This window comes from Thyridium curvatum (assembly GCF_004353045.1).
Source record: "Thyridium curvatum strain D216 chromosome Unknown NODE_7_length_750237_cov_83.650653, whole genome shotgun sequence".
Lineage (NCBI taxonomy): Eukaryota > Fungi > Ascomycota > Sordariomycetes > Thyridiales > Thyridiaceae > Thyridium > Thyridium curvatum.
In genome coordinates, this window is record NW_022156762.1 from 177,366 (window position 1) to 192,502 (window position 15,137).

Genomic DNA, 15,137 nt, shown 5'->3' on the forward strand with positions numbered 1-15,137 from the left:
AGGAGCTGAAGACAATCGTAGATGGCACCTGAAACCTCAAAATATTCAGCTGGCTGTGATAAATTGCTATCTCGAGGCTGATTATAAGGGGGGTTACAGGTGTATCAAGCACAAATGACCACATTGAATGAGGCACCGAGGGTGGGCTGGACCTAAGCTGGAGATTCTCGGCCCCCACTCCAGAAGCTACTGTGGGGACCGCTCCCTGAGCTTGCAAGAACAACATAAGGCATGGATTTTCAATTGCTTAAACACGGAGTATCTTGAGTATATAAGAATTATCGTTGAAACATTGATGATTTATTAGGATCATTTAAATCCGCTAGAATACCTGCATATCGTGGTGCCACCACGTACAAGTCGTCAAGAGCCAAGTTGTGATTAGAAGTACTTGAGTTCCCTAAACCAAAGTCCTACACCTTGACCAAAATCTACCTACCTACATGGATATTTCTACCTTAGCCAATAACTACTGCTGGTGATCAAACGAGGTCAAATATGCTGATCGGTCATCTCTTCCCCTGTTGAATGCATTGGGATTAATATAGCGAAGTGTTGAAGCACTTGCCCCTATCTTGAGAAGCAATGTGGTATTGACAATCCTTTTACCATGGCCGTTCTTGATAGCATCGCTATTTCGGGTTATTTACTAACAATAATTCAACACGGCTTCTCATTCTCACACGGGCTTTCCACATGCTTTACACTTATAGCCCTGAATTCTAGCAGAGAAATGACACTTTCCCGGCCGAATGTGTCCTGACAATGAGGCTATGGTGGACAAGTGCATATATACTTGAATAGTGGGTCATCGACCCCAAAGTCGCCGTTTGAACGTGCGAAAAATACCACTCCGGTGGTGTAGAGGGAACATACATCCTTCCCAAGGATGTGCTCCGGGTTCGATTCCCGGCCGGAGTAAATTTTTGGACTTTTCGATTTTGATTTTTTTTTTTTTTTTCAAAATTTATTTTGCCCGAAGATGGGTGAGGCTCTGTGATCTTTTTACTTGGTTTTCTTATTCTTGATTTTTACTTTTTCTTCCCCTTGCTTCCTTTACTAGGCTTACTGTACTCCTTCCCCGTAGTACCCGGGTAGCTTGCCAGCTTGCCTCCCATTATGTGGACCAAGTACCGATATAAGCTCACCTTCATACTACCATAGGACAAGACTTTGGCAATCTCATGTTTGGATATATCTAGCCACTGAACTACTGGTGAGTCCTCCTGCATTGTAATGAGAAGAAAAGACGATGCCGCTCAAATTTCCAGGTATTTGCCAACACAATCCTACGAAAATAAACCAAAAAAACGGGTATCTCGACCGTTGGCAATGGGAAACACCTTGCCCACTCCCGCTCCCGGTCCGGCTCGGCTCCCAAGCAAGCTAAACAGCTCTCTGAAATCGCTAAACTGATCAAATGCTAATCGGCAATACATTCGCGCCATCGTTTTTTCCTCGCCTCTCTTTCGTATCAAGTCCTGCCATGCCGCGCCACTAGGAGTCCTTCTTGGGATCCGGCACCGGCACCGTCCCCACGTAGATGAAGGCGTAGGGGTTGCCAAAGTCCCACCGGTACTCGTGGATCTCGCCCTTGAGCAGCCCGTAGAAGCGGCCCTCGCCGTTCATGCCGATGTAGCTAAAGGTGGCGTTGCCGGGCCCGCCCGCGAGCGAGATGGCCTCGTCCGTGTTCCACTTGTCCTTGTCCCAGCGCTGGCCCGACACCGTGCCGTTGGCGTTGCGCGTGACGACCATGACCTGCTGCCACGAGTCCCACGACGTGGCCACGTACTGGGGCGGCGGGTTCTTACTGATGGTCTTGGTGATCTGATAGCCTGTTGTTGCGGAAAAGGGGGGTGGTTGTGGTCAGTACAGGAGGCTTGTGCGAGTTGCGGTTGCAGGCAGTTTCATGGGGCTCCGTCCTTACCTGATTCCCACACCTTCTTGTTGTTCCATTTCAGCTCGTCCAGCGCGTTGCCGGAGTTGAAGTAGAGTCGCATCTCGGCCTGTCCAACAGATTATTAGTTTGTTGTCCCCTGGAGCAAGTATCAATCAGAAACAGCGAAACCACCACTGGTACGTACCGCATTGGTGCCATTGCTACCCCCATCAAAGATAAACGGGACGAGCGCCAACCCCGAGCTCGGGTCGAGGCCCTGCAGGATGGACTTGGTCGGCGTCCAGTCGGACGAGTTGAGCAGGTTGAGCACGTTCTTGTCGTCCTCGTACAGGATGTACAGCTGGTTCGAGCAGCCATAGGGGCAGCGGTGCCACAGCGCCGCGAGCTGGCTGTCCGGGGCCGCGACCTTGGGTGCCTCCTTGACGAGGGCGCCGACCCCCCACTGGCGGCCCTGCAGGTCGCCCGTGTAGATCTCGCCGACGCCGTTGCTCGGCGTCAGGTAGTAGAGGTTGAGCTGGAAGCGCCAGCCCGGGTACCCCGTCGAGGCGAGGGCCAGGGGCGTGCCCGGTTTGGCGGCGATGGGGCTCCCGGACTTGGTCAGGATGGCCGAGATGTTGACGGAGCTCCAGGTCTGGTTCTGCGTGTCCCAGAAGGAGCCGAGCAGGTTGCTGTACTTGTCCTGCGTGACGACGGCGTAGTGGACGTACTGGCCCTGGTCCGTCCAGTTGGCGGCCGCTATCCTCGAGTCGCCGAGGAGCACCGTGTTGGGCTCGGTCGTCGTCGAGTTCTGTCCGCTGCCGCCGCCCTGGCCCTTGTCCTGCTGCGCAGAGCTGTCCTTGCTATTGTTCTTGGACAGCGTCCCGCCCACGGCGCCGCCCACGATGGCCGCGACCAGCCCCAGCCCGACGAGGGCGGCGATGATCCAGAACGTCCTGGCCGCCAAGCCACATATCCTCTTTCCCTTGGGCTTCTCCAGAAGCGGCGGCGACGCCTGCCCGTAGCCTCCTTCCTGTGGGTACTGCGGTACTCCCTGGTAGTACTGAGAATTACCGCCGTGCTCCGAGTTCTGATAGTAAGAGCCTGTATTTCCCGAATAACCTGTGGTGGGGTACTGGCCCTGGGAAGCCTGATCCTCGGGCTTGTAGTATTCGTGTCCTGGGTGAGGCGTTACGACTTGGGGCAGGTCGGACTGCCCGTGGTAGACCTCCTTTTGGGACGTGTCCGCCGCTCTGTGAGCTACCTCGAGGGTGCTGTATTGCGCCTGGTCACCACTCATCTTGGAGGAACAGCAGCACCGGCAGAACAGGAGGCACTTGATATGCCTGTCAGCCGTGAGATGTAGGACCGAGGCAGAGAGTCAGCAGCGAGAACGCGCTCTTCTTTCTCTCTCTCTCTCCTCTCTCGCCTAATCGCAAGAGTTGAGTACAAAAATGGAAACACACAAGAAATTCTTTAAAATAAAAAAGGGATTCACGAAGAAGATCAACGAATTGGAGAAATGGAATCAAATGATTACCAAGGGACTAAAAGACGAATACTTCATAGTAAGACGATGGAAGGCCCCCATGTCCTTGCTGAAATTGGGCCCTCCCCGTCTCTCTCGCTCTCGCGCCCACTCTCACGCACTCTTTACCCATGCTGGCTATCCATGCTGGCCATCCATGCTGGCCATCCATGCTGCCATCACCCATCGTCTTTCCCCGGAAGGCGGCGAATGGGCAGTGCAAAAGGCCTGGATGCCGCGAATAGGGGGAGAGCTGTGTGAGTTGTGCGGGGCGCGTCTTGTGTGCTGGAAAGGCGACCCCTGCTGCCGCCAAAATCTGACGGCGAGCCCAAGTGGCCTTGGAGTGGTCTTACCCTGCGCATGGCGTAACTAATTGGGTTTAGGATCGGCCAGGCATGCGCACCCCCCCCCCGGGCTCGAACTCGACGATTGTCTGGGTGGTTGTGCGGTGTTGGAGCAGGGATTCCCGAGGCCACAAGGATTATGCTGGCAAATGCTCCGTGATTCCAATTTCCAGTAGGGCGCGCGAGTTACGGAGTACTTGTACTTGGAGACGTTACCTCTGTACAGGGCTGAAGGAAAAGCTCTGGAGTATTCTACTTGTATTACACATCATACAGGGTTTGCAGACACAGGCCGAAGCGGGCAATATTGTCATGAACCCCAAGACACACCATAAGTACTCAATGCCGAGAAGGAGGACCTGAAATAACAACCTGGAACTTACCTAACATAACCTCTTGCGAACCATCATCCAGCAAACTCGTCCCCACGGGAGCACCACCACCAGAGAGGCTGTGCTACCTACCGACTACCGCGTCAGGTAGTTATCTCATGCTGTTCTCTTCTCTCCCAGAAACAGAGAACCTCACGCAAAGCTACGGGGGCCGTTGGGTATCCGGAGGGAGCGCTTATTTAAAGCTTAGCGGCGGACGCTACTTGCCTTGTCCGTTAAATCCGCTGAATTGACCAAGCCAGGCGAGGGAAGCGAGGTGGGCTGTGCTCAAGAGTCCGACCAAAAAAGCGATGGCCGCCTGTAGCTCGTCCCAAAATAAACGCCGTCAACGCCTCCCCCCGGCTTCCGCAGGATTGGGTGTGATTCCTGTCCTTTTATGCTGCATCTGCACTAGAGTTTCACGGCCCGCGCTTGGACACCGCTTGCTTCGCAGCTGAATTAAGCGCGGTATCACGACGAAGAGAAGAAGGCGTCGTTCGAGACGAACACCTCCTTGCTTTAGCTGATACTTACTGTTCGTACGAAGGCGAGTATCTAACCATCGTCAATCTCGTCTGTTGCCCACGGCGGGCCTTTCGATCGCCTTGGTAGTGTGTTTGTTCTCTTTTTCCAAGAGAAAAGGGTTAGTGGTGTGTATGCAGACCAGACCAGGATCTGTTTCTGCATTTCTACCTTGTACGACCGCTTCAGCCCCTTGCCTGCGCTCATCCACCACTCCGGACCCTCCTCGTTATCGAATCCCCCTCCTTTGGGGGCCGAATGCCTCTCCGCCGTGATTGGAACCACAGATACCGGCCATGTGATTCCTCATTTACATTTGTACAAGCCTAGAGGTTGATGTTGACCAGATCTCGAGCCTCCAATTACCCTGCAGCAGACATAGTAGGTACCTTGGCCTTCGGGCTGAATCTCTGCTGTCCCCTTGGATGCTGAGGTAGAGTCAGACCAGCAACCCTGTACCAATTTCATGTTGCTATCCCCATTGGCTGAGCAATACCCAGATGTGGACGTGGTCGTCGTGACATTTGACCCCTGTATATACGTACATTAACAGCCATGAAAGTGATATGGCAAATGCAACTCATTCAAACTGCTTTTTATTTTGTACAATGGACACTGCTCCTGCTAAACATGAGGGGTGTCGTCAGGGATAGTCGATCCTGTCAGATACACCAGAAATGCTACAACATAACCGTGTACACACACGCTCATCCCGGGTCTGTACCCATACACGAGCCACAAGGCTGCCACCTGCTCTCTCTTTTTCTCTCACTCTCACACTCATACCACCGTCCAGCCATACCGGTGCTCGGTGGATCTATAATACAAAGCCTGCTGCGCGCCCCGCCCAGCAGACGGCTCGACTGATTCGTCCATGCGAGCGGACCACACGCGGATTATCGAAGGGTTTGAAGAAAATCATGAAAAAAGCTCTATACTCATGATGTTATGCAAAGACCCAGCCAGCCCGCCGCCGAAACACTGCCATCGAAACATAGTAAAACAAAGATAATCAGGAAGAAAGGGGAGCACCAGGGTATGCGAAGTCGTATGCTGTCTGGATATTGGTCGATAAAGAATGCCGGGTGGACACAGGACGGCGCAAGACAGGGCTTCCGAGAGGCCGCTAGCCTTGACTCATCAAGAGGATGAGGGACAGCCCTTAGAAGGGGATGTTGGGCGAGGTCGGCTGCACACCCAGTGCCTCCTGCTGCTCCTGCAATTCCTCACCGCCAGCCTCGATGGAGATGCCGAGGCCGATCTTGGCAGCTTGCTGCATAGGTTGTTAGTGCTGTCGAGGACGACGACATTGGTCGAAACGGGACTGGATCAACTTACAGTAGCGTGGTCGACATCGGCGGCAAAGGTCATGGTGACCGGGGCAGCAATGCGCTTCTCCAGCAGGACGCCAAGCTTGCCCTTGGAGTCGATCTGGGCACGGAAGGTCGACATTCGGAAGTCGTACTTGGCGCCCAGAGTGGTGATACCATCCTTCTGCAAGCCGCCGCCCATCATGGGGTTAGCACTGGGGGCGACCGAGAGGGTCATGTCGACACCGGCCTGGACCCTATCGGTCAGTCGCCTCCAGAAGGTGGCGTTGAAGGCTCCCTGGGCCTGGAGCTGGGCTGTGGCAATCCAATCCTCCGTCTTGTACCTGGCGCAGTAAGAGACGGCGGTCTCGGGGCCCTGCGAGAGACCGGCGCGCTGCCAGATTCCCTCCATACCCAAGGCGAGCTTGGGGGTGACCGACTGCATGTAACTACCTATGAAAATGCCAGTCAGGCCGGACTCGAGGAAGGAGGGCTGCAGCATCTTGAGGGAGGCGACAAAGTCCCTGCCGTTGTACTCGTGCTCGAACTGGGCCATGTCCTGGCCAGTGCCGGGAGCAATCTGGACCTGGGACTTGGTGACGAAAGAATCCGACCATCGCCAGTTGAAGCGGGCAGAGAGCTGGCCCTCGTTGTCGATGTTTCCCTGGAGGAAGACCTGTGTTTTTAAAACGGTTAGGTGCCGAAGAAGAAGACTAGGGCCAGAGCGGCACGCGATCCTGTCCAACGAACCTTGTTGGAGCCATAGAGCGTTGCGAAAGTATATGGGTTCAATCGCTCGCCAATGGCAAACTGGTGAGAGGCCTGGAAGAGGGGAGAGAAGCTGAAGATCTTGGTGAGATCGCCGCGGAGGCCAGTGAACATGTAGTTGTTGAGGAGGACATCGCGCTGGACCTCCTTGGCCAAGTTTTCGACTGAGCCCGGGTTGGACAGGCCAAGCTTGGCCCGGCGGTCTGAGAAGGACCTCAGGACATCGGAAACAGACTGTGAGAGGGGATTGTTGGAGAGGAACGCCAAAGGCGAGCTCGTGGATGATGCCATTTTGGATGTCGAGATGCGCGACCAGACGTGCCGAGGTGAAAGGGGATTGAGGAGGAAGTCAGGGACGATCGACTAGTTGGCGTGCGGGAGAGGCCGTGAGAGCAGCTCGTTCACACGAGTGAAAAGTCTGACAGAGACTTGCGAAGCCGAGTCGAGGAGTAGGATGGGGAGAGGTTGATGCGCAGCCTTGGCCTGGGGGGTGATGGCCAGAGGAAGATTGCTGCACTGGAGATGGAGTTCAAAGATGGAGCTGAGGTCCAAAAATTTCAAAAGCTCTCAAGCGAAGAGTGAGCACTGACGACAAGGGGAGGCTCGGCCAATCTTGGTTGGCCGGCTGGATTTTGGCTGGGTGCAGGGTGGTGCGTGCACCCCTCAGAGGCCAAATGACCAGTAGACAGTCCACTGATTCCCAGCACTAACATTTTTTGAGCGACCGCAGAAACGTGAGGCTTTCAGTCCAACGCCTCGGGGTTGATCTAACACCGACCTGATGTGAAGAACGAGTGCAGCCTTCACTTTTGCCTGTACTTGTTGTATCATACAGCGGGACAAGATGAAAAAGGAATGACAAAAGCAATCCTTTGAGGGCATTCATTCCCTTTAATGGATTGATGCTATATCTATTTGCCCATTTATTTCGTTGCCCCTTCTCCAGTGCAGGAAGTATGGCTTCACCTATCTGCTACCTAGCCTTTACACCATTTTGATCTACTCGCCCGCCTGGGGGTCTTTTTATCATCCAAGATATGCCCGCCGTAGGAAGGGAAATCTGAAATCTGCCCGGTCTGTGCCCCACCAAAGAATCAGCTACGAAGTGCTGGGCCAGTGGCCGTCGTGCTTCGATGAAGTCAGTGGGCTTGCGGAAACTATCGCCCGCTCGTGTGCCGACTTGTTCCACGGTACTGGCGTCAGTAGCGATAGAAGCGCAAGCAGATACCGATTGACACATACTCGTCGCGAACCAGCGTCGCTATTCTTGTACGGCCGCATTGCTCTGCTCTGTTCAAGGCCTGCATCCAAGCCTTCATCCCTGTCTCCGAGCATATTTGACGGACATTTCCTGCTAGGACTGTCCAAGCACACACTCCCGGGACCCGGAGACGGTCCAGTGGAAGAGAACCATCCATTCTGACCCGATTTAAACCGGGATTGCGGCGAGCCTTCGGGACTCCTCAGACTTCCGTCACATAAGTCGCAACTATCACTCAGGCAGGCTTCCAGAGATCTTGTGGATTGTCTCGAGGCTCTTCAACTGGGTCTAGCCGTTCTCCTCACCTATCCATCAGACTTGAACCACAAATCCAGCCAGCAGTGCTCACAAGGCTATCAAAGGCTCAAAGGGAGAAAGGTTCAGCTCAACTTCAAATGACACAATCCTGCTATTGAGGAAGCGCGCCGCCGATTCTGCGGCTATCCAACCCAGATAACTTCCAGGCGCTGTTTGAAGTACAGATTGCGATAGCGACGGGTTGGTATTTATAAGATCTCGGATATTCAGTGCAGTTGTGACTGCCTGTCATCGACATGGACACTCTCCTGTAAGTTGAACCTTCCGGGCTTTTGCCCCCCTCGTGCTTGATCAGCTTTCGCGGTTGCTTCTCAACGTCCCTTTACTTTGGCTTGAGGTCCTCTGTTATGTCTTGCAAGCCATGAGACCCAACTCTCCGCCACCTCCATCATGCCTCCTGCGACGCCATCAAGTAGCTCCGTGGGGGACAGCGATGAAGACATCCCCACCGAGTCTATGGTTTCTGCGGAAGCCGATCGCGAGGCAATCTCTGCAAAACTCTCCTCAGCCCAGCCTTTCTCTCCCACTTCCCTGAGACCCGATCTCCACCCCCGGCCTGAACTTGCTGATGCACTCGATCCCGTTGCCCAAGCTGACCAGGACAGTACGGCCGAAATCGCGGCCAACGCCCCGCGCTACCGTCGCAAAAGCTCGACGTTTATTGATGGCATCCACGATGTCACCAACGATGGCAACGCCTTGGCTCCGGCTCAGCTGTACAGCACCATGTCCGGGCGCCTCTTCCACTCGGGCCGCATAGTCATCGTCATGGTCGGCCTTCCGGCCCGCGGCAAAACCCACATCTGCGTCTCTATGGCTCGCTATCTCTCCTGGCTCGGCGTCAAGACGCGCATCTTTCACCTCGGAGACTACCGTCGAGCCACCGTGCCGGGAGGCGCCGTGCCCGACGACTATTTCTTCCCGCACGCCTCGCCATCCTCAGTCATGCTTCGCCAAAAGATCTTGAAGAAATGCCGCGAGGACATCTACGCCTGGCTGAATCACGAGAACGGCCAGGTCGCCATCTACGATGCCGTGAACCCTACGGCTAGCGGCAGACGCTCGCTGGCCAAGGAATTCTCAAAACATGACGTCCAGGTATGCCGGCACTGACTTTCGAAACAGCATATGGTCGTAGGGGCGAACAAGGCTTGCTGACACCAGCTTCTCAATAGACACTCTTCCTCGAATCCTATGTTGACGACGAGCGCATCTTGACAGAGAATGCTCGCAATGTCAAGATATCTTCTCCAGACGTATGTATTCTGTTTGCGTATGCAGGTTCCGACAAATACCGTTGTGCTCACTCTTCTCTCACAGTTCGCCGGCATGGATCCAGACGAGGCAGCACGCCTGTATCTCAAGCGGATAGGTGCCAAGATTCCCGTCTTCGAGACCATGGAGGAGAAGGAGCTCAACTACGTCAAGATGATCAACGCGGGCCAGAAGTTCTTCTACAACAATGTGTCGTTTGGCTACCTCTCGCACAGAATAGTATTCTACCTGACCAACCTGCACATCAAGTCGAGGACGACCTTCTTTGTCCGGGCCGGCACGACGACAGAGGAGGACTCGTTCAAGGCAGATGCTCCTCTTGGCGAAGAAGGCCGGGCATACGCCGCCAAGATGTCCGAGACTCTCCTTCAGCACCGTGAACAGGAGCGCCAGGCCATGCTGGGCAACAGCAAGGCCGACTTTCCACTGCGCCCGCTGACGGTCTGGACTTCGACGAGGCTGCGGACCATACAGACGGCAGACTACCTCAAGGAGAAGGGCTACAAGGTTCGGCAGAGGTCGCAGATGAGCCAGCTGAACCCAGGGGTCTGCGAGAAGATGTCGGAGAGGGCCATTCGTGCATTGTATCCCGAGGAAGTTGAGCGACACGAAGTCGACCCTTATCATCATCGTTACCCTCGAGCCGAGGTATGAAAAAAAGAAAAAGGCCCTCCCCCCTCCGTTTCCCTATTTGGAACAGAAAGGGGATGTGATGATGATCCTGCTTTACTAACGTACCCACGCGGACAGTCGTACCACGACCTAGCCGTCCGCCTAGAGCCCATCATCCTCGAGCTCGAGCGCGAGCAAAACGACCTGCTCATCATCGCCCACGAGTCGGTCCTGCGCGTCCTCTACGCCTACCTCATGCACTGCTCCACCATGGACATCCCCAAGCTCAAGTTCCCGCGCGACGAGATCATCGAGATCATCCCCGCCGCCTACCAGAACGAGGCCAAGCGCGTCCACATCCCCGGGCTCGACCCCAACCTCGTCCCCGGCAGCCCCGAGGACATCAAGATCCCCGTGCCCCAGAGCGGCGGCATCTACGCCGTGGCCGGCGGCGGCGGCGGCGGCGGCGGCAGCGGCAACATGAGCCCCATGCCGGGCCTGTCGAGCCCCGCGGAGCCGCAGACGGCCACCGGCGCGGCGACGGGCGCTCCTGCCGCCTCCGGCACGCCGGTCCCGAGCGGCACGGGCGTCGAGTCGCCGCTGCGGCCGCCGGAGAAGGTGGTCAACACGGCCGCGGACATGGTGGCGGACAAGGTGGCAGATGAGGACTGAGGTGGGAAGGATAGGTAGCGAACCGGGGCAAGGATAAGGACGAGGGCGGGCGGGGTACCTGTGGGCTGGGAGGAGGAGGAACTGCTTCTATACAATCCTGTGCTGCCACTGCCCGGATGTTCATGCATTGCGTTGACTTTGCTTTTATCAATTGCTCAGAGGCCACAAATACCAGTCAGTGTGGCAGGACCTAGTTTGCGTTCATTTGAGACAGCAGAGAGATACGAAATTCACAACTCACGAAATCAGGGCCGAGTACGATATCTCAAAGTACCAACCAGAGCTTCTCTGTTGGGAGGTCGTTTTCATTTTTTGGCTGCCTTTGCCTTCATCATCCATTATCCGAGGCTCCCACATGATCTTGCAAGAGTATCTCGGCTTCGCGCAGTGTCCCCCGTGTACTTCTCTAAGAGGAAGCAGGGACGAGAATAAAAAAAGCAAAACTTATCGCTATGCTGTACCCTGTTATCATACCCTCCTCATATCTGGGAGGATCTTTTCTCAGCGCCCGCTAAACAATGTCCCCAAATCAGTCGTGTACGCCGGCCCGGCCGGTCGGCATGATGGATGCCGTGCTCCGTCTCCCAGCCAGTAGCCGATATCCCCCAATTCTAAACCATGGTATCATCACGAGACATTACTTCTCTTGCAAAGTCATTTTTTTTCACATCCCAAGTCGCCCCCTGGAAGCCCGGGGCGTTAGTATCCTTCTCTGGCATGCTGGCACGAGAGGTCTGCCAGTCATGGCACCGCCCATCCGACGAGGATGATCGGATTCTTTGCCCTTCTACATAACCACGCACTCTCGCTCCGGCACGCCGGCCTTGTCTTTCTCCTTGGTCTTGTCCCCAGTACGGTTCTTGCCCTTACTCCGATGCGGGCGGTGGTAGTGATGATGGTGGTGCTTCTCCTCCTTCTCGTCCGCCATGGCGGACAAGAGTGGCTCAGACGCCACCGCTGTGATGGGCGCATTGGACACATCGGTCGCCGTGGTCGCGATGGTCGCGATGGTCTCCGCGCCATCTTCAGACACGCGCAGTGGATCCTTGCTTGAGCGCATAAGGCCACCAATGCGAGACATGGTCAGGCTTATGCGGCCTTCGCCGGCTTGACTGCCTGGGCGGCTCCTGTTGTTGGGCTTGGCAAACTTGGCGGCAGCTCTGGACAGCCTCTGCGCTGTGGTCTCCTCGCTGGGCGTGAGTGCCGGCGACCGTGACTCCGGAGTGACGGCAGGGCTAATACCGTACGGCTCGGAGACTGCCAGGCTGCCTCTTCTCGAGGTACCCGCTTTCAGATGCGTCGCTGCTGCGTACGGCTCCTCGTCGACGCTCAATCGAGATGGTCGCTCCAGTTCGGCCGAGAAGCGAACACTGGGTACAGTCGAGTTTGTCAGCGCTGTGTTATCGAAGTAGCCGCTAGTACGCCGAGACAGGGCTCGGGATTCCGAATCTGGTATTGGCGACTGTGCCCCATTGACATGGAGTGTCGAATCATCGTATGACGGGGGCTCGTTATCATTGTCGTCTTCGGTCGACGTCGTTGTTATGTCTACCATAGGCAAGATTTGGTAGAACAACAAGTATGGCATTTCCTCCTTCAGGGCCTGCCGGATATCATCTACGAAGGTGACTCTCTGCTCCACCATTAGATCGTCAAACTTGACCCATTGCGCATCCTCGTAATCGGGGGGCGGGTCAGCTTGATGTCTCCTATTATCCGTCAAGAGCTTCGGATTCACTCTCGCAAATGCAATGTAGTGCCCACTGTGTAGCGAATCTCCTCTATGGCATACGACAGATTGAAGGACGAGTTTGTACTCTGTGTTGAGCTCGTTTGACTCGTTGATCTTCAGGTCGTCAACCATCATGAAATGCGGGAGCCGCAAGCTGTCAGGGATATCGATGAAGGTGTTATGTCTCTTTGGCTGGCCAGACTCGGTCATCATGTATCGTTTGAGACATATACCGACCACTGGCTTTTGGTTCAGATGCCTCACAACCTCGACGTCGCTCCGGGGCTCGCTATGCGATGTAGAGTGCCACGCTGAGACGTGTTAGCCAAATCGAGATGATTGGATGAAATAGAGACGCAAAAACTTACGGATCAGCTTGAAGAACTGCCAGGCAGGTATTGTGACTGCCTTGACAACTGTGGAGCCTTGACGTTTCACTTTCTGGAGCAGAGTTGCAGGATCCTCTTCAACGTGGCCCTTTTTGCCTTCTTCATCTATAACAATCCGCTGGATAATGCTCGTGGACCGGTGTCGGTTCGCTGGTCGATGCTCCGAGGACGAGCTCTCCGATGCAGGTTCAGCCAAGGTCCAGCGTCTTCGCGGAGGTGGGGGGCCGAGATGGTCAGCAGCTTCAGGGTCTTCTGCCCTACTAACGAGATGCAGTATATTCTCGTGGTGCTCGGCAAGCGCGTCTGCAGGCTTCTCGTCGAGGCTGTCTCGTGAAACGTCGACCCTTGTATTGAAGTAGTCTTCTAGACAGTCCTCCAATTTGATTCCTTTCCCTTCAGGGTCGGGAGGGACAGCAAGGTTGAGCAGACGCTCATACACGACCTTGTGATCGTCGTCGTCGTGCTTGCCTTGATGGAACAAGTCAACCTGGAGCGTGAGAAGGGGTAGTTGCAAGGTCTCGGTGATAAAAGCGAAGGCCTCCGAGGTGTCCTGCTGTTCAAGCAGCTGGGCATCCTTCCATCCGCAGGCTGCCAAAGCATTCTGGATGCGTTCAATCTGGACGGCATCAGCTACAATGTCGCATGTGAACAGTCGCCATTCCGTGACAATACTAACCAGATCTGCATGGATCATTTTCCCGCTCCGCAACATGTTGACATACAGTCGCAACAACGCAGCCAACTGCTGTTGAGTTTGCTCTTTGGAATCGTTCTTCAGCATGCATTCGAAAGCCTCGAGCTTGGCAAACATGGCGAACAGTAACGAGTCCAAGTAACAAGTGACGTTGCACCTGTTCTCAGCGCCTACCATGGCAACATTGGGCTGGTATGGTAGGATGATGCCTGAGAAGGCCTGCTGCTGAAGCTTGAGGACCTCGACGGCCTTTGACACACTGCCCTCGGCATACTGCGAAGAGAGAGCAAACCGCACATGTTCTCTTGGGATGTGGTGCATGTTTGAGTCCTCGAGCTGGGCCAGCACATCGTCGATCTATTTGTGTTTTCTGTCAGCGTGGGATTGGCGCCTGCAGACCAACCGACCATACTAACCTTTGCGCTCTCCTTCTCCTCCTCGGACTTTGCAGCATGTTTGGAGGAATCAGGCTTGAAGAGTGATAGGAAGGCTTCGGTGGAAAGAGGGCGCACCTGCGTCGCTCGGTGTGGTCAGCGACTCATAGCCAGGGGTTCTTCTACCAGGGGCACCGCGAACGTGAAAGACTTACCCTTTGGCCAGGTTCCGAGGACTTGCTACGACGCTCGCTGCCATTCTTTTCCCGAAGGCTCTTGAATTTTCTGGGGAAGGCTGTCTTCATCTTTGGCAACTGATTCTTAAGCCCCCCGTGTTGAGGATTGAGAACAGAAAATGAGGAAGGCACGCAGAATGAGCGGTGGAACAGGACATCATACAGCCTCGGCGTGTGACATCGGTATAGGCCGCAGCGGTAGGGCTCCTTGGGACAGGAAGAGTGAGGTCGAGGGGGGGCGTTGTCGTGCAAGAGGCGCGCGCCTTGTGGTTGTAGGGGAAAGTCGCGGGAGGAGGAGTGAGAGCGAGCGAGGCACTGGCAAGAAGTGAATGTGTTTCGCGGTCGAAGCGTGCGCCTGGGTTGACAGGAAGTAGTGGAGGGGGAAGTGTTTTACGGTGGTTGTGAAGAGCGATACTGTAAAGTACGGAGAGTTGAAGTCAGTGGTGGTGGTGGTTGCCCGTGGGGTTGGGACCTGAATTCTTAACAATCGCGATAAGGAACACGAGGGGTCAAGGCCAAGAATGACAGATGGGCAGCGGGCGCTTCTCAAAGTCCGGCCACGGAGAACAGTGTAGTTGCGGATTTTCTCTCAAGAATCGACACGTCGCCCAGCCAGTTCAAACACTGGGACGGAGAGGAAAGAGGGGGAAGGGAGAGAGCAGGTAAATGACCAAGCCCGTGAGTTAAGTAAATACTAAAGTAGATAAAGTAGCCAGAAGGGAGCCAATAAGTCCAAGCAAGTAGAGCAGTCCCCTCACTTTAGGCAGTTGAATAAAAGACATCCCATCCTTGGACAGTGGCGATTGAGGCGCATCCATGTTGGCGGATTGGACAGGGCGTAACCCAGCCCGACTT

At 55.0% G+C, this 15,137-nt stretch overlaps 4 protein-coding genes across 4 annotated transcripts; 1 reads left to right on the top strand and 3 right to left on the bottom strand.

Annotated features, from left to right (window-relative positions):
* Positions 1-1,497: 1,497 nt before the first annotated feature.
* On the bottom strand, positions 1,498-3,176 carry E0L32_001779 (uncharacterized protein; the record flags this gene model as incomplete). The annotated part of the gene is made up of 3 exons (XM_031135895.1): positions 1,498-1,835; positions 1,928-2,006; positions 2,085-3,176. The coding sequence occupies 3 exons, from the start codon at positions 3,174-3,176 to the stop codon at positions 1,498-1,500; spliced, it is 1,509 nt and encodes a 502-aa protein (XP_030989915.1).
* A 2,627-nt stretch (positions 3,177-5,803) lies between these two features.
* Positions 5,804-7,010, bottom strand: E0L32_001780 (uncharacterized protein; the record flags this gene model as incomplete). Its single annotated transcript, XM_031135896.1, has 3 exons — positions 5,804-5,914; positions 5,980-6,627; positions 6,702-7,010. 3 exons carry the CDS (start codon positions 7,008-7,010, stop codon positions 5,804-5,806), a joined length of 1,068 nt encoding a protein of 355 aa, XP_030989916.1.
* A 1,678-nt stretch (positions 7,011-8,688) lies between these two features.
* E0L32_001781 (uncharacterized protein) lies at positions 8,689-10,857 on the top strand (the record flags this gene model as incomplete). The annotated part of the gene is made up of 4 exons (XM_031135897.1): positions 8,689-9,396; positions 9,474-9,554; positions 9,619-10,221; positions 10,324-10,857. 4 exons carry the CDS (start codon positions 8,689-8,691, stop codon positions 10,855-10,857), a joined length of 1,926 nt encoding a protein of 641 aa, XP_030989917.1.
* Positions 10,858-11,644: 787 nt separating this feature from the next.
* E0L32_001782 (uncharacterized protein) lies at positions 11,645-15,100 on the bottom strand (the record flags this gene model as incomplete). Its single annotated transcript, XM_031135898.1, has 6 exons — positions 11,645-12,900; positions 12,958-14,029; positions 14,089-14,184; positions 14,262-14,341; positions 14,446-14,696; positions 15,078-15,100. 6 exons carry the CDS (start codon positions 15,098-15,100, stop codon positions 11,645-11,647), a joined length of 2,778 nt encoding a protein of 925 aa, XP_030989918.1.
* Positions 15,101-15,137: the final 37 nt, after the last annotated feature.